The sequence below is a fragment of the Strongylocentrotus purpuratus genome, unplaced genomic scaffold (assembly GCF_000002235.5).
Source record: "Strongylocentrotus purpuratus isolate Spur 01 unplaced genomic scaffold, Spur_5.0 spur5_scaffold_8, whole genome shotgun sequence".
NCBI classification, from domain to species: domain Eukaryota; kingdom Metazoa; phylum Echinodermata; class Echinoidea; order Camarodonta; family Strongylocentrotidae; genus Strongylocentrotus; species Strongylocentrotus purpuratus.
Window position 1 is genome coordinate 8,091,687 of NW_022145614.1, and position 22,246 is coordinate 8,113,932.

The 22,246-nt window shown below is 39.6% G+C and overlaps 2 protein-coding genes across 2 annotated transcripts in view; one reads left to right on the forward strand and one right to left on the reverse strand.

Annotated features, from left to right (window-relative positions):
- LOC100891017 (protein disulfide-isomerase TMX3) overlaps positions 1-4,779 on the reverse strand; it is a 32,905-nt gene extending 28,126 nt beyond the window's left edge. Inside the window, exon 1 of the mRNA XM_030975594.1 lies at positions 4,774-4,779. Coding sequence (XP_030831454.1) covers positions 4,774-4,779 — 6 coding nt within the window. The remainder of the gene's footprint in view (positions 1-4,773) is intronic.
- LOC752300 (palmitoyltransferase ZDHHC3) overlaps positions 4,565-22,246 on the forward strand; it is a 70,991-nt gene continuing 53,309 nt past the window's right edge. The window contains exons 1-3 of the mRNA XM_030975439.1: positions 4,565-4,711; positions 6,771-6,969; positions 16,499-16,684. Coding sequence (XP_030831299.1) covers positions 6,814-6,969; positions 16,499-16,684 — 342 coding nt within the window. The 5' untranslated portion in view covers positions 4,565-4,711; positions 6,771-6,813. The remainder of the gene's footprint in view (positions 4,712-6,770; positions 6,970-16,498; positions 16,685-22,246) is intronic.

Consider the following 22,246-nt stretch of genomic DNA (forward strand, 5'->3'; position numbering starts at 1 on the left):
GATAATTGCTCCTATTAAATTCAGATAGGCGCTCCTTCTATATTCTCTTTTATTTTCTTTGTTAATAGGTGCCCGTTCCTGTTCCACATTCTTTTAAGCTGCCCCTTATCATTTCTAGTGAGTGTCCCTTTTCAGGTACAAGAAGTCAGGGGCGCCAGGGGAGTGTGGGGGGGGTGCGACACCCCCACATATGTCAGGATATTGTCGGTAAAATTGCGCTGCCGTCAGGAAAGGGAAAGAAAAGAAGAAGAACAAAAAGAAAGGAAAAAAAGAAAGAAAGGAAAAGAAAGGAAAGAAAGAAAAAGAAAGGATAGAAAAAAGAAGGCAGAAATAGAAAAAAGAAAAGGAGGGAGGAGAGGAAAGAAAGGAAAAGAAAGAAAAGAAAGAAAAGGAAAAAAAAGAAGAAAGAAGAGTAAAAGGGAAACAAAAGAAACGGGGAATGAAAGAGAGGAGAGAGAGAGAGGGGGGAGGTAAGAGCCAGAGAGAGGAGGAGTGGGAGTAAAAGCGAGAGAGGGAGGTTGTTGGGTGGAGTCGTCTCGTCGAGGGAGCAAGAAAGACACGGGTTAATATGTTGCTGTGTCGGGCAGGCGCGGATCCAGGGCCCAAATTTAAATTATGCTAGCCAAAAATATAGGTATGTAATGATGACCATCAGTGACGTCAGGCGCGTACACAGGGGGGGGGGATGTTTGGGGGTTAACCCCCCCCTCCCCCATCAGCCCCCTAAACCCCCCCCCCCTTTGGATTTTTTTTTTTAATTATTAAAAAAAAAAAAAAAAAATTATTCCCATGGCTGACCTAAAAAGGTGACCTTACCCCCCCCCCCCCCCCCCCCAGTGGAGCGAAATGTCAAATTTTCAAATTTCGAGACCAAAAAAAAAAAAAAAATCAGCGGTCGGCTGAGTCGTTGCGATTTTTTTGGGACCAAAAAAAGTGTCCTCTTACCCCCCCCCCCCCCCCCCCCCCCCCCCCCCCCTTTAGCGGCTGGCTGAGTCGTTGCGAAATTTTCGGCCCGATTTATAAATGTTAAACCCCCCCCTCCTTGAAAAAATCCTGCGTACGCCCCTGAGTGACGTAATAGGGGTGTGGGTGCAGGCAGGGGCGAGTTTCCCCCTCCCTCCTCCGCGAAACACGGAAGCTTTGACGTTTCATTAAATTATTAGAGAGAGAAGACAATTTTCAAATTTTCGGGAGCAAAGAAAAAAAAAGTAGTGCTCACTACCCCCCCCCCCCCCCCCCCCCCTCCCCCCCCCCCCCCCCCCCCCCCCCCCCACTGAGCGACTTTTCGGCCGGCACGATTATTTTCAAATTTTCGGGATCAAAAAAAAAAAGTTGGGCCCCCTCCCCTAAGAAACCCTGGATCTGCGCCCGCCCTTCCCCCCTCCCGCGCGAAGTTTCATTTAAATTATTAGAGAAAGAAGACGATTCGTTGTACCGTTCTCGATCGACTCTTAATTAATGCTGGTCTGAATTCAGTCCCCCCCCCTCCCGCTAAACTATTAGAGAAAGAAGACGAGTCATTGTACCGTTCTCGACTCTCTGAATTTAATTTTCCCCCTCCTTCGTGAAGCGCGTAAGCTTTGACGTTTTATTAAATGATTAGAGAAAGAAGACGATTCGTTGTACCGTTCTTGACCTCTAATCCTCGTCTAAATTCAGTTTTTTCCCTCCCGCGCGAAGCGGGGAAGTTTTTATATTTCATCAAATCATGAGAGAAAGAAGACGATTCGTTGTACGGTTGTTGACTCCTAATTAATCCTCGTCTGAATTCAGTTTTCACCCTCCCGCGTGAAGCGCGGAAGCTTGTACGTTTCATCAAATCATGAGAGAAAAAAAGACGATTCGTTGTACGGTTCTCGACTCTTGATCCTTGTCTGGACTCAGTTTCACCGTCCCGCGTGAAGCGCGTAAGCTTTTACGTTTTATCAATTCATGAGAGAAAGAAGACGATTGTACGGTTCTCGACTCCTAAGTAATCCCCGTCTGAATTTAGTTTTCTTTCATCAAGTCATGAGAGAAAAAAGACGATTCGTTGTACAGGTCTCGACTTCTAATTAATCCTCGTCTGAATTCATTTTCCACCCTCCCGCGCGAAGCGCGGAAGCTTTTACGTTTCATCGAATCATGAGAGAAAAAGACGATTCGTTGTACGGGTCTCGACTCCTAATTAATCCTCGTCTGAATTTAGTTTTCTTCCTCACGCGCGAAGCGCGGAAGCTTTTACGTTTCCTTAAATTATTAGAGAAAGAAGACGATTCGTTGTACCGTTCTCGACTCTTAATCCTCGTCTTAATTCAGTTCCCCCTCCCCTCCCGCTCGAAGCGCTGAAGCTTTGACGTTTCATCAAATTATTAGAGAAAGTAGAAAATTCGTTGTTCCGTTCTCGACTCTCTGAATTTATTTTTATTTTTTTCCTCCTGCGCGAAGCGCGTAAGTTTTGACGTTTCATTAAATGAATAGAAAAAGAAGAGGATTCGTGGAACCCCCATAAATCAGGGTTTAGGCATTAAATTACGGTCAGACGAATATCAAGGGGCCCGCCTTAGGGCCCTTTTGGGGGTTCCAGGGGGCAGAGCCCCCGGAAGCTCAGGGGTTTTAGGCGTTTAATTACGGTCAGATGAGCATTTTTTTTATACTTTATTTTTGTGTGACACTGGCAGGACATTATTTGGTGTAGGGTCCAGGGGTGGAGCCCCCATAAATCAGGGGTTTTAGGCATTAAATTAGCGTCAGATGAGCATCTAAGGGCCCGCTTTAGGGCCCTAGGTGGAATCCAGGGGGCAGAGCCCCCGGAAGCTCAGCGGTTTTAGGCATTTAATCACAGTTAGATGAGCATATTTTGAAACCTCATTATTTTGTGACACTGGCAGTAAACTATTTTTTCTTTCTTGCTCTCTTTCTTTCTATTTCTCTTTAGTATACTTTTTCAAAAAAAGATTGAGGGGGGGGGGGGGGGGGGGGGGGAGCTCGAGCCTCCCGATCTTCGCCGCCTCGCGGACCTTGACATAAGCATATTTTTTGCATGACTGTAAATTAAGAAATTTGTCATTTCCAACAAACGCATAAAAAAGTATAATTTTAAGTAAAATCTCAGAAATTATGTAATTTCAGGATTATTTGTAAATCACCGTTATGGAATCAAAAATAAACCACGTTTGAATGTTATTCCCCCAAGTCCCCTCCCCTATCAGTACGCCATTTTGCCTCCCTCCCCCCCCCCCCCCCCGATCCACATGTTGGCGGGAAATTGCATCTGATAAGTGATATCCCTCTTCTTGTTTTCTTCTTCCTCTTTTTTCCTTCCCTTTATCTCCTCTTTTCCTTTTTCTTTCCCTTTCCTTCCTTCTCTCTTATTTTTTGATGGGGGGGGGGGGGGGCGGCGGCAAAGGCAACGCCCTTTCGGCCCCCGATCTCTTGTTTCCCCTTCTATATTCTTCTTCGATCCTCTTCTTTCTTTTCCTTTCTCTCCTCTTTCCCTCTTTCACTTCTTTTCTTTTTCTCTCTCTCTTCTTTTTTTTGCTGGGGGGGGGGGCAAGGCCCGCTCGTGCCCCCCCCCCACCCTGGATCCGCGCCTGATGCCATGTACTAATCATAATCGTGATTAAGTTTTGATAAAACATCGATAATTCTCGGTCTCGTTTTTTTCCGGGACGCACTGTTAGCCTTCGTGTTCCGTACTTGTAGCCGTACTCTATCTGGCAAACACCCTGTGTGGTAATACTGGCCTCTACGTTGATCACTATTAATATATACACCCCTGTTTTTAAGTATTATATGGCGCCCAGGACTGAACGAAATTTTGCCCGCGGCCCAAACTTATCAACCTTACTTTGCAACGAGGGAGGAAAGCGACCGAGTAATAGTTTTTGTTGTTGCGTGTTTTAACCATTGAAAACACAATTTCGTATACATTTTACCTACAGGGAGCACTGCGATCGAGAGGTGATCACTTATAGTAGGTTTGACAAGCCGTTTTTTTATTGGTGCAAGATAAATGAAAACTCGGGAAAATCTAAAATTTAGTCAATGAAGTTAACAAGGGATTGAAATTAACGATTCCTTTCCGATGTTATATACAATATACCTTTATAAATGGCATATAATACATTCCAGTATATTGGGGACACAATATCAAGCAGTTGATGTGGATCCAAGCAGGCGCGTATACAGGGGGGGGGGGGGGGGGGGGGGGGGTTAAACCCCCCTTTTGGTATTTTTATGTGTGTAAACCCCCCATCACCCCCCCCCCCCCCCCCGCTTATTCAGCGGCTGGCTGAGTCGTTGCGAAATTTTCGACCCGATTTATAAATGTTAAACCCCCCCCCCCCCCTTGAAAAAATCCTGCGTACTTCCGGCGCCTATGCATATAGTGGGAGAGGGCTCCAACCCCGTCCCCATCCAAGTCTCTTCCTTCCTTCAAGTTCAAAGTTTTGCTTTATATTATTATTATGTGTAGCTAGCGAGTAGCTAGCCAGCTGCGAGCGAGAGCGACAAGCTTGATGACATCGCCTCGTCGCGTGCGCGGCGGAAATGCAGCTAGCTAGCTCGATCGCTCGATGTGTTTTCGTCAATGACGTCACCTCAGTTTGAGTTTTGTCAGGCGATCGGCTCAGTAGTATCAACTTGCTGACCAGTCAGTGTATGCACTGTAAGCATCTCTGGAGAATAAAACAGGATTTTAGGAACCCTGTAGATCACCTTCGTCCTATTAGTAAGCAAAATTATTTTATTTTCCAATATTTTTCTCAACATTGCTCAATATTGACGTGGTACTGCCATGGTAGCAGCTAGCAGCTAGTAGAGCGAAACATTCATCATGGACCCATTCATTGATTTTATTGTTGGAGTTTGCGTGTTGTGATTTGCGTGCTTCACTGCTTGTGAGTTGTGTGTCTGTTGTGAAGTTGTGCTTGCATTATAAACTAGCGCTAAGTTAGCCTTACGAGTTATGGGCTAGCATAGGTGATACTATGAAATATGATATTGATATCACAAAGCCTTGATTGGCACCCATATCCCTAAGAAAACCTTAACAAATAGAAAATACCAAAATCTAAAATTAATTAGGCATTTCTCAATGAAATGTTAGAACTAGGAAAGCAATTAATAGATCTAGACAACTCCCCCGTCGGCCATCTGACGACTCCAGAAGTGTCATAAAATAGGAGATATTTAGCTCCAAAGTTGGGGATTCCTTCTACGCTAATTAATCCGTCCGTAAGAGCCTTGAAACACTTAAATTTCATGGTCAATATACGTTCAGAATTAGACAGGCCCAAGGGAATGGGCGTGTCGTCGCTGGGACAAAGTCCAAAATGACATTTAAATTCTGCACGATAGAAGAGTTGCTAGTCTTGAATCGGTCACACACAATGATGTCAGACGAGCCGCACCGCAATCCTGAAATCGAGCCACCAATGTGCTTACGAACCAACGATGCAGTTGAAATAAAAACATGCAATCTTTAAAAATTCAATAAAAATCAAAATTGGCAGGAAAGAACTAACTGTAGGGAGGCCAATACCCGGGCGTGAGGCTTCTGCGCCTACGATTTGTGCGCTCGTCGTCCAATTCAGCCAATTTCCAGAAAGAAAAATACAAAATAAAAATATCTACCGTATTTGCCGGCAATAAGGCCGCACCCTCCACTTTGAAATTTCATAGAAGAAGAAAAAAAAAAAAAAAAGTGGAAAATAAAGGACCGAACAAAATAATTGTAATTTTCTTGTAGAACACTATTTTTTCTACAAACTGATACCAAATTCTTCAATATTCTTATAAATTTACAGGAAGTTTACCTCAATAAAGATTGTAATTTAGTAAATCTTCATCAATTTTTAAGCTAGTAGTACTGTATCACAGGCAGATTTGGGACCCAACGCGTTAGGTTGGTCACTAAAATCCTTCTCATATGAACCTTACGTTATTGGCAACAGGTAGACCCCAAAAATATGGGATCTAACTTCAGTCAAAGAACTTTTGATAGCGATTAAAATGTCAGATGTCCAACAATGCCACTTTTAACTACTAGAAAATATAAATAAAAAAGATGATATCTTTTTAAATACAGATTTTTACAAGATGGTCATCGGAATATAGATAGTAGACGATGTTTATGTCAATATTGCGTTGATTTGAGCCCCATAGCTACATTCATCTCAAAGTGAGAGGGAAAACTGTGAAAGGTGACATCATTTTCAAGCCAAGAATAGACAAAAATAAGTCTATTGCGACATAAGAGTATGAATATCTATGAGCTTCGAGGAGATCACGTGACATATTTGGTGTAGTGTAGTCTCTCACCTAGTCCCTTATTCTCATAGCATAGTGTCGAGCTCGTGCAGTAAATCATGTTGGAGTCCTCTTTCTTACCTGTATCTTGTCAATTTTCCTATCTTTTTGGGGAGTATTTCCCCTCAAAACAAAGACATTAGTATACACTTTCTCACAGGTTTCACGGCAAACTGCTGCACAATACAAGTGCAAACCAACAGTAGGCCGGGGTGCGTGCGTGAAGTTAGCGGCTGTAATCTCAGATCCTGATTAAATTTGTGCAAGTAATTCACATTATGAATTGATGATAATCATTACGGTCCCTATTGTTCACGCACTCACACCCAGGCCTGCTGTCGGCACAGAGCTCTATGCTATAAGATAAAGAAATATTGCACTTTACATCATAAAAATAATGCTGTGCATCATGTCTGAACTAGCCTAGCATTACACTGAACCAGTGTCACTAATTTTGTTTCTTCCTCTGACCCATTTAGGTTTTTTTGACTCAAAGGATTTCTATGAACTGAAGTGAAGAAGATGAGTCTGAGGTTAGAACCGCTCCATCCTGGCCCCAGTGCCGTCAGCTCCGATGTGGAACGGGCTGCTATGGCTCGGTCTAAATCCAGCAATAAATGCTGCCGCTGCTGTGGACTTACAAGATTAATCAAATTAGACAAATCATGGTTTATCAAGGTAGGCATACAAATATTTATCTTAAAGGTAAAGACCAGTATTGGAAACGCCCCAATTTCAAAAAATGAAATGGAAGCTCTTATTACCAATCATGTGAGAGAATATGTTTTGACTAATACATGATGATAACAAATTTGCCGGGAAACCGCCTACTAATTCATATATTTGGTAAATTTGTTTCTCTCATGGACTGTGAGAGATATAGGGTAGTCCCATATACATCTTTCTGTGTATAGTGCTTGTAACTTTACGAAGAATGGGCCAAATTTCTTATCATTTTGATGATTCCAGAACCTTGCAGATGCTAGATGATAGATGATCAACCTTTTCTGATCGATTCCACAACGTTTCTTTCACAATGCAATCGCATGACCATAACTGGTCTTTACCTTTAAAATATGTTACCAGTGTGGATTGCTTGTAGGGGAAAATATTGTCTTTAACTTATCCGACAGAGGTAATATAAAGAGTTCTTTTCTCTGACTTGTTTTGTTAAATTGCATTGTAGTAAAGCTTACCACATACATGTACAGGTAATTTATTTGCATAATGCAAAGTGTACATGAATAGGAGAAGTCCACTCTATTATCAAGTTGCCCTTGATAAAGGCAAAGAGAGAGAGAGAGAGAGAGAGAGAGAGAGAGAGAGAGAGAGAGAGAGAGAGAGAGAGAGAAATAAAGAGAGGGAAGCAGATCAGTGAAATATTAAGGGAAATCCAATGATAGATATGCTATGACTTTTCTTAGTTATGATTGATGAAAATTAATACAAAATGGCAATTTCCCACAATTTTTTGTTTGAGTAGCCCTCCATCTAGCCCTCTATTTTCAGGAAATTATAAGGTATCCCTATTTTTGTTTGTAGAGCAAAAAGATCTCTTTTATAGGGGGGGGGGGGGAGGCATTTTAAATCATATTGAATGTCCTAATACCTGTACATGCCTAACAGCCCAAGTTTGAGTTTTTTCTCCACAAAAAATAGAAGCTTGCAATGAAAGAACTGTCCTCCAATTCGTGTTTGATAATTTTGATTTATCACATCACAACTTTACAAATTCATAAGTCATAACTTCAAAACTGGGAAGCTTTTATTTTATTGGATTTTTCTCAACCCCTCTTTCTTCTGTCTGTTGGTGTCATTGTCCTGTGTTGTTTTTACAGTGTATGTATTAATAGTGATAATAATGATAAACCAATTTTATACCACATCTTTGTATTATTATGTAAAAGGAAACAGAGAGTTATGGAATAGCGTGAGAGCCAACGATGGTAGATACGGCACCTATGAGAGAGAGAGAGAGAGAGAGAGAGAGAGAGAGATGTGTGTGTGGGGGGGGGGGGGTAATCTATGAACAGTTTTCTAGAAGTAGTTAAAAATTGTTGGAAATCATACTTTTGGTGTTAAAGAGGAACTGAATCTTCGGTGGGCCGTGCTTCAATAGAAAGTCATAACAAATATGAGAATCACAGTGGTGAAGGTTATGTATGTAGATGAGTAAGAAATACTGATGTGTTTAAAGTTCTGAAAAATGGGTATTTGGTAATATGGGTACCATTCTTCTCCTTATGAACTTCAAATTGAAAAAAATTAATATGGAATTAATTGTAATTTATGTATGAATGTGTAACACATTTTATTTGTACCATTTTGCAGCTTCAGAAATGTGATTTTGAGGACATTCTTTCTGCTAGGAATATTTAAAAAAATAGATGAATAAAATAAAAAAAATTAAAAAAATTAAAAAAGAGAAGAAAAGGAGGAGGAGGATATGGAACTTTTATGTATCCTTGTGCAGGTAATATTTTATGACATTGCAGGTTTGGGAAATGTTCGAAGTACAGCAGGGATTTGTTGTATACATTTATTTATCTTCTACCAGTATGAAAACTGAGCATGATTGATGTCTCTCTTCTGTGTAGGCAATCAAAGAACAAAGTTACTGCTACTACCTGAGCCTCTTCCATCATAAGAGACAAAAATAAAAGTATTCCCATGAGAAAACAAAAATTGTATTGTATATTGTGTGGACACATGTTTACAGATCTATAATTGAAATTGTGTACATTCATTGTGCTACCGTGTAACATTTTGTGTAGCAAAAACTTTATATATTACATTACTTCTATTTCTAAACTAAAATCATGTTAGATTACTTCCAATGGTTTATTCAAGTTTCATGTAAGCTTTACTTTTTTGGTCCGCATGTATTTTGGCTGTTTTTTTTATAAGTTATACCATATCTTTTGTTTCCCATTACCTGACTAATAAATAGAGCTAAAACTGAACTCAATACTTATCCTTGGAAATGTTGTTCATAAACTTCATGTTGTAAGTTTCCAGGTACACACTGTAAATAGGGATTAAATTGATTACCGGTACTGTAAAAGGGTCCTTTGTCTGTATGCATCACTTGCAACGGCAAATTGAGGAGACCTAGAGGCTGTTCACACCGCAATGAGATAGCGCGGTCTATCGTAGCACCCCCTTTTTTCTAGCGTGCACTAGACCGCACTATCTCTCGTGGACCACCCCCAAGAGGTGCTCCAGTGGCTCGCTGTTGGGCGGACCGAAACGACGTTGTACCTTCCAAACCGCAGAGATAGCGCGGTCTAGCGCGCGCTATCTCTGCCGGTGTGAACAGCCTCATACATGTATACATGTACAATATGTTCACATACTGTACATTTGGGGTAATTTTGTGTATTAAAGGAAGAACTATGTTGTAATTGAAATTTTCTTCTGTCGACATACATATACATGTATAGATGTCAGTTTGATGTGAGTTAAAAAAAAATACCATATCAAACAACTGCGCTTACAGTATGTTGAGACTTTCTCTTATTTTGGCCACCAAAGAACTTCTTGATTGATATTTCCTATTCTTAATTCTACAGATTTTAAATGTCATGCCTCTGTCACATAATGTGTCTTTAATGTGTCTTTGAATATATAGCCAGCTGTGTTGATATCTAGTGCAAACAATGTGAATCTACTTAAACTAGTAGTACAAGACCATACTGCTTGTTTGACCAATTGTGATTTATAGAACACCCTCCACAACGTAATAACTAATAATACATAAATATTTTATATCGCAGGCCTACGATTTCCTACATATATTTTGTAGAATTTGGGGATAATATCTTATACTGGGATATCAAAAAAGAAAAAATGGGTATCAGACTTTCAATCTTATGCCACTGCTAAGTTCATAAGAAACTTTACCTAGCCTCATTTCTACACTCTGCATCCAAGGTTACACTCGCATCTTGTTGATATCTCTGTCATATCTTGAGGTGTAGGGATGGGTTTACAGCTGCCAACTAAATTGGGAACTACAATTTACATTCGCTTTGTCAGGAAAGAGAGACCAAAAATGCATACTTGACCATGAAACTGGTTGTTGTTTGGGATGTCAACAGAGATGTAGCTCAGTAGCAATTATTTGGATCAGGAAGATTGCTTTGCCTGTTTGCCTTTGCTTCTATGGCGTTGGGGCAATTTCACTGGAAGGACGAAACCCTAGCTGTTTCAACGAATATTAAGCACCAATTCACAATTTTTCCCAGGCAAGGGACGTGACTTTCCTGTGATATCCCCTCATATGTTTTCCTTTGCCCTTTCCTGGTGGTTATTTGTTGAGATGGAATCCTGGTCGGCAATCTAAGGAGAAGAGAGAGAGAGACAGAGATTCAGAGAAAATGAAGAGATAACAGAATGAAATGGATTTCAGTTACAGGGCTTGCAGGCTTCTCCTAGATTTCATAAGTAACCTGATCCATTTTTCCATTTGGCTGAAATATTGGGAAGTTATCTAACATGATTAGAATAGATGGGGGTTACGCCTGTGCACAGATGAGTAAAGTAGAGGAGATAAGTGAGCTTGCTCTCTTCTTGGGCTTCATGCTCATACATACTTCCTCCTCTTCTTTGTTGTTTAAAGGCTTTGTCCACTCATAAAATAATTTGCCTTTAAAGCTTATCTGCCATAGTTTACAGGAGGGATTAGAGCGCCCTGCAAGGTCACTGGACAGGTGGTTATCTCATCAACTCAGCTCTCAGTTAACATAAGAAAAAGAGGATCATGGGGGACCAATGGTCACCGATTAGGCATTGTTTGTTATATAGAGGGCGCAAGTAGCTACAAGTAGTGCAGTGGGCCTTTAATAGATGCAGAAAAACAAGAGAAACAGAGCAACAACAAAAAGTCATTGATAGGACACTGAATACAGGCGTTTCTAAGCTCACAGGTGGTATTGTCTAACTCGTTATAATTATTCAACATGTTCAATAACTTAAAAGCAACAAAATAAAATAAAGTAATACAATACAATTCAGTTGAATGAAATTAACTACCTGTGTGCGCCTCCAGTATATTTGTAGCATACTGATATTATGCATAGCTGAAATCCAATGTCTGATGCACTCACATAGTTTTGTTGCCAGTCAACAAATGCAATCAGCTACATGTATGCCCACATCTCCCTTTGATATACACTGTACATGTAATCTAATATCTCATTACTCAGCTTGTACTTTAAAACTAGGGCACTCGCTAAGTTTACAATTCTGCGTTGTAGCAGGATATGGTTTTAAGAGGTACAATTCATACCATCCACAAGCTGGAAGTCATTCTCTAGGAATATATCAAGTCTGACCAGGGAAGATGTCAGTTTCTTGTACATCTTTGAATTTCATTAGATTGATTTTCAGTTTCAAGATTCATTGCTCTTGCAGTAGCCAAGTACTGGAAACTAGAAACCTCCAAGACATATAAACTTCACAAAGTGAATATGACTGCAGTTTTCATGATGGGGAAAATGTTGTGAATCGCAGAAATTCAGGTGAAATTCACGTTAAAGAGTTAATGCCCATTCTGGCTCTCAAGAGAGGGTATGAAGGAATAGGAATGCTTTTTTTTTCTATTTTCCTTTTTTCCTGGGGTGAGTTTTTTATTACAAGTCAAGGTTAGTGTTCCGCTCCAATACAAGTAGCCATAGGGGACGTGCTTGGGCTTAGACGGGGAGGTTGCACCAATTAGCAAGGCGGCACTTTCGTGCAAATGAATGCAAAAGATGAGTTACAATTCTCATACCCTTGCAGGTACATTGTAGATTGTTGTCATGGTAACGAGGTGGCATCAAGGTTATTTTGGTAACCTTTTAAGGCTATAGGTATGATGTCTGCTTCTTGTAGATGTTATGCATACTGTACATACAGGCATTGACAGGAGTGTACTAGCAGCCTATTTATACATTACCGGTATATCAAGCAGACATTGAAAGTGTTCCAGAAAGGAAAATTTATAATAAGGATTTTTCTACTTTTCATTTCGAAAGGATTCATGTTCTTAAGATTTGAGCTTATTCACATAATATGCTGCTGTGAACCGCAGAAATTAACCGTGAGGACTACTGCACTATATGTTTTACTATTTTACAACAGATCTAGATAAGTTAGTATGTCAAGAACCTTTGTTGCATGCTGCCTACTTTTTACATCCCCACTATTCATTCATTTAGTTTATATATGTAAACAAAAACCATTGTAGTTTACTGCGACATCTGATCAAGCCTTTTAGAGTAAAAACAAACAACAAAACAAAACAAAATTACTTGAAGAGTCTACTTCCAGTATTTTTAGTTCATGGCAAATGCATGGTATTGACATCTACTGTACATCTGTGATTATTTATGACTCTACATTGAAAAGAAGACTGTGCTGCATAATTAAAAGATCAACGATCCTCCAATTATCAGTGTACACGAAGACCTACATTTAGGTTGCATGTGGACAATTTGTGACAAATTGGTGACAGTTGGTGGCTTGGTGCATAATGAAACATGTACAATTTATTTGGGGCAGATGGAGAAAAAAAGAAGCCAAATGTCAAAGAAGAAAAAAAAAATGTGGAGAGAACATTGTGTACATTTGCCTCTTGTTGGAAATGTCATCACTCTCCCATTAGAGTAGGATCTAGAGAATCCCTCTGCAGCATCAAATACCATCCAATACTCTCACCCACGTTCCTTGTCTCGGAGACCCGAAAAGTAACAGAATTATCTACCCAGAATCACCAACACATTTCGGGGCCCGTTTTTACCTAAGGGCTATAAACCGCTTTGATATACACTTCAAATTTGTTTTGACTTTAAAGTACTACAGAGTCACAGTTAGCCTACATCAGCATATTGAATTGTATGAGACAATATAGTACATAACAATTGATCGTATTCCATGATTTCAACATGCATGTAGAATGCTTGTACCAATTTTGGATGACACAGTTACCTTAAAGGCATTATTTTAACAATGTATCAAAGCAATACAAAAGCAATACTCCAGTGTACATTTTGATATATGATTCCAAATTTGTAATCAATTATTCATCTATCGAGAGGCTAGTCAGAGAGGTAATTACCATAAATTGTTGGTTGGAGCCATCATAGAAGCATGCTCTAATGACCCCGGGTGCTATTAACCCTTGTTCTAGAGGGCTATAAAGGAGAGAGAGAGGGAGAGAGAGAGAGAGAGGGAGAGAGAGAGAGGGGGGGGGGGGGGAGTAGTTGTACTGTACTTTGGAGCTCTTGTGCTATTATTTGAAACTAGCAGGACCCGCGGAAATCCGCGGGATTCTAGAGGGGGGCGGGGGGTGTAAATAGATATATAGAGACTGTCTAAATTAAAACCACCAAGAACTTTATTTGCCATTCAGGCCATTAAAAAAATATACATGTTTAGCGTCCCCGCCCGCTTTTTTTTAAAGTATTTTATTTTTTTATTTTTTTTATTTTTGAAAGAAAAAAAACAGCGTTCCCGCCTGCTTCCTTTTTGGGGGCCACCTCCTATTTTTTAAAAATTTATTTATTTATTTTTTTTTTTGAAAGAAAAAAAACATGAAAAGCACTGCTAAAATGTATTTCTGATTTTAAAAAAGAAAAAAAAAAATTGTCGGCCGCCATCTTAAATGTACGGAGCGGCCATTTTGAAAGAAAATAAAAATTAAAAAAAAGGGCCTCCTCCTTCCCATTTTTCGAAAAAACAGGAAGCTAAACATGTTTTTTTTTTAATTTGGCCTTATATAAAAATTAAAAAAACGATCCAACTGTACCGGTAGTTATTCTTTAAGCCACTGGAACTGCGTAGAGTTCCGTAGTGTGGCGTACCGACTACGCAGAAATTAGGCTGCGTATTAATGGGGAAATAGTCCCTGCGTAGGTTATGCGTAGGCTGGCGAAAAAAATTAAACAGGTTGAATTGTTTTCGTTCATCTTGCGTACCCCTTTCCGTCCCTCAGCATATAGTAACGTAGGCCAGCGTAGTTGTTACGCAACACTACGCAACTCTACGTATTGACCCCACGCCAATTAGTGACCCGCAAGTGTCACAAATAAAGTATTAAAAATATGCTCATCTGACCCTATACGCCTAAAACCCCCGAGCTTTCGGGGGTTTATGGCCCCTTGAAACCCGTGGACCCCACGCCTATATTATATATACACTCAACTCAGGACCCGCGGAAATCCGCGGGATTCTAGAGGGGGTGCGCAGGCAAAAAATTAAGTTTTTCATTTTGGGGGCTCCATTTCAAATTTTAGGGAAATTTTCTGGGGCTCTTTTTTCTGGGGCTACTTTTTCATTAATTCATATAAGGATAGGCCTACACTTTGTTGAGATTTGTTTAGTAGGCTATTAGGTTTCAGGCTTCCTACTTCATAATTGCCTATTTAAAAAAAAAAAACATTTTCTAGTTCAATAACTAAGTTTTCATGCATTGATTTGATGCAAGAACTGTAACATAATAGACCCTAGATTGTGATTATTTCTGACCATGAATTTCGATAATCATTTTTCAAAGTAAAATTTTCACAGGAAAATCAAACAGTCTTTTAAAAACGTAGACATTAGAGTCTAGTAATACTTTTACTAATTCTAAGCTCAGGTTTCGTAAATCTATTCACGAAACTATATTGAAATCGCGGCAATAATGATGCAAACCAACAGATAACAATTTCAAAGTGTCAAATCTCTTCGACTCGAATTCAACTCACACACTTTTAACTGCAACTCAGCTCATCTCACACACACTACACAGTGGCAATGCACTGTATTGTATGCGTGTCAGTTACGGTGATTTTGTCTGATTTTCTTTACTTTGAAGAAATGATTATCAAAATTACGTAAACATGGCGAGAACATCACAAAATAGGCTTTAATTTCATACCTCTATTTATGGAAACTTTATAATATTGCAGCAATCGTGAATTCGTGATGGAAATTGATTGCAGTTTCGCGATGTTTAGTGGTTCATGGTCTAGATTCAGCTTCTACCAAATCAAAATCGACCGCCAAAAACTCGAGCCCTACGCTCCGTCTCGATCTCGCAACTGCGAAAATGTACGTGTTTTGGCGTACTTGCGTGCGACATGGTAAGCCAGGTAAGGTATGGAATATGGTTCGAGTTCTTTTACGACCGATTTTTGTGTATACAATTTTATACGGATAGTCATCGGTCGTGTGTCTACGGATGTAATGTTGAATATCCATGAGGTATCTCTGTCGTCACGCATATCCTGCATTATGCATGTCGCGTCTGTTTTCGCCCTGGACGTCGACACGGAGGAGGACCTCGGGCGGAGTATAGCCAATTCGCTAGAGTAGACTCTCCCGCGGACGACGGCACCGGGCACGGGTACCCCGAGGGCAGGGTTCAGGAGGAGATAGCCGCACCAACTTCGGTCGGCGATCTCATTAAAAAACAATAGAATACAAAGGCTCGCCGAGACGTCGCGCCCCCCGCGGAGCCTTAGCGTATTATTATTATAGATTGGAGGAGTATGTACATTGTAGCACATCCTTGTAATTCGAGTAACTGCCTTTACCATGGCAACTCTAGAATTGACGATAGTTATCTTTGTAGGGTTCATGGCTGATTATGAGGTTTTCTTCAGGCCTTTCTTGTTTTTCGTAGCGAAAGGTTGAGTAAATATGTAACAAGCTATAAATACAGCAAGCTTTCTAAAGCAAAAGCCTAAGTTTTTAATGCTCAGTGATAAAAGTACGGAATTTGAAATGTTTATGTGCAGATAATGGTGAATTGATAGAGAGCTATTAATCCTGGTTTCATGGTATTTTTTCATACTTGTTATTTGTTAAAGATGTTTAGAGTTTTTGAGCAAAACTGTTTCCTCAGAAAAGGCAATTTATGCATTTTATCTTTCATGACCCAGGTGTACTATTTGAAAGTTTCACTGCTTATATGTTTATGTCGAGAAAAAACATTGCAACTTCCAAAGCTCATAGGTAGAGAGAGAGAGGGAGGGAGTTAGGCAGAGAGAGAGAGAGAGAGAGAGAGAGAGGGAGAGGGAGGGGGAAGCAGGCAGGGAGAGAGAAAGAAAGAAAGAGAGAGAGAGAGAGAGAGAGAATGAGAGAATTTAGTATGTAATTGTCTGAACTGGTTATGGTGAAAGTGTATCTTTGAAATGGTAAAAAAGCTCACTAATTATTCACTTTTTTTCTTCATAAACAGGATCCATGTGGTATCATCTGTGCTGTGATGACCTATCTGTTGATTGGCTACGGCCAGTTTGCTGTCAACGTGGTGCTGTTACTACCGGCAGGGATCCAGCCCTACACAGTCATCCATGGAATCCTCTTCAATATGTTTGCTATCTTCGCTGCAGTATCACATGCAAGATCCATGCTCACAGACCCAGTAAGTAACAACACAAATAGTTTCATTTGCTTTGTTAACATTAGTAATACTGGATATCTTTATAGCACTCTTATCCACCACACAAGGTGCTTTGAATTTTTCAATATTAAACACACTTGGTAAAGGTGATTACTCTGTCTAATATCAATCGTGATAATAATAATAATAATAATAATAGCTAGTTCTTATATAGCGCTTTTCAGGACCGAAGGCCCTCTCAATATAATATAATAATAATAATAATAATAATAATAATAATAATAGCCTAATAGTCCACTCCAAATTTTATTAAACCGAAACCGAAATTCTTTTTGCCCAATTGATTGTGAGCCCGGCAGCCACTGAGCAGCACCAGATCGACGTTGCTCTATCCCTTATTGTTGAACGCCAAACAAGGTAGCAGCAACTCCCATCTTTTAATGTCTTTTGGTATGACGCAGCCGGGGTTCGAACCCACGACCTCCCGGTTGTGAGGCGGATGCTCTACTGACTGAGCCAGCACTCTGGAATATAGATATTAAAAAAAGTATTCCTCACTTCAGTTCAGAGGATGACAAATTCATGCTTATTCTTCCTAATGGTGTAATTATTGGTAAATATAAAACTTGTACAATAAGGTGCTGTGCAAAGATGACTTGGATCTTTACAGTCCTTTTAATAGGAAAAAGTTTTCCAGAATATGGATCGCAGACAAGTCTACAATGTAGTACGTACAGGGAGAATCAGGGACTAAAACGTTGCTTAACATGGATGAGGAGTCTATCTTAACCGAAGACACTGCTTAAGGCTTGATCACATGGGTTGTGTTAAAATGTGGTGGATCACAGCAGGTTTTATTTTCATTCTTTTCATTGTAGTGCATTTAAACATTTTTGTTTCTTATAACACGTAGATGCATGGAACCTTTGTTGCGCACAGCTACTTTTTCATCTCCACTTGCAAGTCATTTGTATACCGTATTGGGTCATAAAATTGTTTTGGTAGACTAGGGGCGTTTTACTGCAGTATATGAGAACAAGCCCAAATAAGGTGACAGTTCTTATTACACCTCTGGAGTTAATGTTAACTTTGTTTCCACAACTAAGAAGCAGGCTGAACTTCTTCCAACTTCAAGTTTGATGTTGACTAAAAAGACATCTGTTCCTTATTCTGCATCTCCATTAGGATTATAATCACTTCCCCGAGCGTCCTAAAAGAATACAGGAAAATGCTTTTATAATCATATAACTGTGAGTGAGTGGTACATGTACAGTACATGAACTCAATACGTATGATCTTTTGTGTTTTAACACTTCCATTAAACTTCCCCAAACTACAAGTGTGTCCACACTGTCCTAGTCTACAAGATACAACCTTAAAGTTTAAAAGCACCAGCTAAACTTCTAATCTAAGTTCATGGTCTGTCATGTAAACCTAGCTAAATTTAAAGTGAGTTGTGTAGAGAAGTTACTTAGTAGGCCTGTCATCATCAGCTCGAGATTGCCAAATATCCTGCTATTTCAACTATCCCGATCACAAATTATCCAGTTAATTTGCGTCATCATCAGCCCAAAGTTGCAATTAGCGGGATATTTGGCCAAGATAATCATCCCAAGATACCTTGGGCAAGTTTGCAAAATATGCAGCTATGTGGAAAAATATCCTGCTATTTGTCCGGTGCGTCTTCACCAGCCCGAAGACTCTCCCTATGCCCGAACGCTGAGCACAATATCTCGAACTCGAGTTTCAAGTTTCGAGGTCGGGTCTTGAGCTGATTAAGACGCGATTTGTCACTTCTGGATTATTTCCCAAATCAGAAATAGCAATCTCGAGCTGATGAAGACGGGCCTAGTGTGAACTTCCCAGAGCTGGAGTGAAGCTCATGTTTATGAAAGAGGATCTCCTGATGAACAGATGGAGGCGGCCTTGGAGACAATTACACTGTCTGGGGAAGAAGAACATCAAGTAAAGAGCTCAAATGTGTTTTGTCAAGGAAAACACAGCAAAGTTTTTAATGACTTGAATGAATAAGACATCGCTTTTAATGGGAAATCTTCCCCCTTGTGATCCATATAAGTTAGTAATGAAAATCAATAAAGCTGTCTTGAACGCCCTGCTCTTGTTGTGAATATAAGCAATAGACAATGTGCCGCTTCTGCTCAATTGTCTGTTGATATCATTCTAGACACGCTTTGAATTGAGAGGGTCACAAGTTCATAAATCCGAACAAGGAATTTGTCAGTAATAAAGCATTAATAAGTGCAATTATTTAGCCTACATCTGTTAAATAAATTTGTTGGTCACAATCTCTCTTACGTGCTTGTGTCCTTTGATTTGCCGCCAGCAATTAAACTTCAAATGAAAATATGTTTGTGCCGTTAATCAAAGCTAAATTTGATTTTCAATTGATAGCTTTTGCTTTTGTTCGGGCAGAACTAGGATAAGTATTCATATCATTGGATGAGTAATTCATTTAAAGAAACATCCCATGAGCTGAAAGTGTATTAGCTCCTTAATTTTTACATGCGTATAATGGATTTTTAAAAACTCCTTGTAACTTATGCATACTAGAAACTGTATTTTCAATTGAATCACTGCCTACCTTCAAACTTTTGAAAGACGTACATGTATGTATGATGTAGGTACATGTTGAGCAACTAGAGTTGGACAAATTTTGTATTTGGATAAGGTGTTTGATTGTTGGAAGGATACTAATTACATAGATCCCTACATTGTCGTAAAGGAATACTTATTATTCATAAATTACCAAATCCTTTATGCAGGGTTTGAAACTAACAGGTGCCCTGGACACATGGGTGCCTAAATTTAACGTCCAAACCCACAAATTTCTAATTTTGTACATCTAGGGCTTTTGCACACAGACAGGAAAAAGTACCTAGTGTGGAGCCCTGCTTTATAAGTGCAAAATGCTCCCAAAGCATGAGGCTTCTATACTAAATTTCTTTGAAATTCATTTTTGGGGATGGGTTTCACATCTTTGGAAATCATCTCTCACTTTCTGTCATTACAGTTCATTTTATTTCCATGTAGGCTTGAGCCACTCGTCCTGTATTCAGTCACCACTGATTCTGAGATCAATGCCCCTGAACTGTCCATGTACATGTACTTGTACTTGCAGTATTCGTTCCGTTTGTACAAATATATTTCCCCCCTTTCACGATGGACCACTTACAAACCTCCATAGTGTAAAAAAAGACCTGGACATCCATCTTGTCTTCATTGGTTGGTCTATTCTTGGGGTATCAACTATCAGGTTGTTCATTTTATCCTCATCCATTTGCACGACCCTGTCAGCGCTGATCCCTCTTCTTTGGGATGTTCTGGGCCCCGTTTCACAAAACTTCTTCTGATTGGTTATCAGCAGAAATTGTCACTGATTTTTGTAATTTGTCATTGAAAAAAGGCTTTGTGAAACAGGTCCCTGTCCTACTGTAGTTGGGGTGTGTTTGCTCAGGAGGTGCTGGTTAAACGTAAGAAGTAGATCAAGCACCGAACTCCGGTGATTCGCGGTCTTTGTCCTTTACGTAAGGGAACCCTCCTCGTGCGGTTCAGATTTGCTCAACTTGATTGATAAGAGTGCATCTGTATGTTCGTACGGTTAGGAAGATGAATAGATCCACATCACCCATCATTGGCAATACCCTTTCCTCTGCTTTAAGGTCATGGATGATTCTATCAGGTGAAAGAGGGTCTTTCACACCGGAGGTAATATCCTATTAAGTAACGTGAAAAGAAAAAATGTATAGCGATTGGCACATTTACTGTTAAATACATGTAGGTGATCATTTGGGAGAGAGGCCCAAGATTAGGTCTAAAAAAAGAAAGATGTTGTATTGCCCTTTGCGACCGACCCAGAAGTCTTGAAATCTGCAGTCGTTTTTTTTTTCTACCGCTTTTTTGAGAAAAAACATATTAAAGCATTCAAAACTGAAAAATATTCGCCCAAGGACGGAGGGAAAAAAAGAGAAGATTTCCAACCGACCGACCGACCCATGTTTTGGCACCTAACCGGCAATACAACATTTTTTTTGTTAGACCTTATGTGGAATTCAATTGACGGGTTAACCCTACAAACTGCACATACACGTACATTCTAATTCTCTATCAAGTTCTTGTGCAAATCAATGCCCAACCTTGTTTCACATTCACCTTAAGATTGTTTTGACCTACAACAAATCGTTATGACATTCTCTATACAATTAGTATATAGTTCCTTATTAATATAGTTCCTAGTCTGAATGGGGATGTTCAAAGTTAAACCAAGGTTTATACTCAGAAGACCTTATGTTTGACCAGGAGTTGATTAGTAAATGCTGAAAGAACGGATTAAATGACAGCGGAAATCTTCAAAAACAGGGACTCCTGAGTCTTACTCTCCATGTTGACCTTACTAGAGCACCTTCCCTGGCACACATTTATTGAAGCTATATCCCACCAGCAAGTGTGTTATGCAGGGCTTAACATTAATTGAACCATTTTGATTGCACAACATAGAACCATAAGTTTTTAAACTTTGGGTCATCCATTGATTACTGCTATCATATAAGGGTAAGGCAACATATCTAAATATTCCTCCTGTGTTTAAACACTTTTTACATTGTTAAGATTTTATCTGAGCACATCAAAAATAACAAAATTTCATCCTACCTTTAATAGTTTCCATGCAAAGAAAGTGGCTTGTTTAACATTTCTTCTCAGCGAACAAGTTACTTACTTATAAGTGGTATTATTTGGTTTCCACTTTTAATGTATCTTTCAGTCTAATAGTCCAATCTTGTACCTTATTTGTTACATGAACATCTTTTCTGGAAAAAAAGGTATGGATTGTTAAACCAGGTTTAAATTTTCTGGAGTTTATTCCAAGCAACGCATGAAATATAGTGTTAGACAGATACGGATCAATGAAGTTAGGGAAAGGGAAGGAAATCACATCTTTTCTACATAATTAAATATAGTGGGAAAAATAACACATACTGGTATTGGATAACCTAATCCCTTGGTGCACATTATGGTGAGCATCTTGTTACCTAAACAGCCCTCGGAGACCCTATTTATTAATCAGGATTTGCCTCTCACCTTACAGTAAACAGCTCTCCCTCTCGCTCTCAGCTTCTGCTTATAACTCACGCTAAATTGCTCAATCCTATTATACGGCTCCAGAGGCTTTCCAGTTGGGATGCATTCAGGCTCTGCTAGAAACCCGATATACCAGATATGACTATTTGCCTTACATCATAGCCTAGGAAAGCTTTTCATCTGCTCAGGGCCAGGAGAGTGCTAATTTTGTGTAAAGTTTCATGATTTAATGTCCTTCTGGCAGTAGCAGTCGATGTGATGAGAATCTAAACAGGCAGGCTGAGTCCATATTTTAGTCAAAGGATTTACATTTAAGAAGGTTTTTGTGCTTTCAGATCAATAAATTCAAGGACTTGACTGTCGATGATTATCAAATTCTTCCTAGAAATGAAGCTGTTTTTCTTGGGCTTGATTTAGCTGAATTCCGTTAAATGATGTATGGAATGACAAGAAAAACTTTGAATAACCTTTTTCATAAATAAAGGA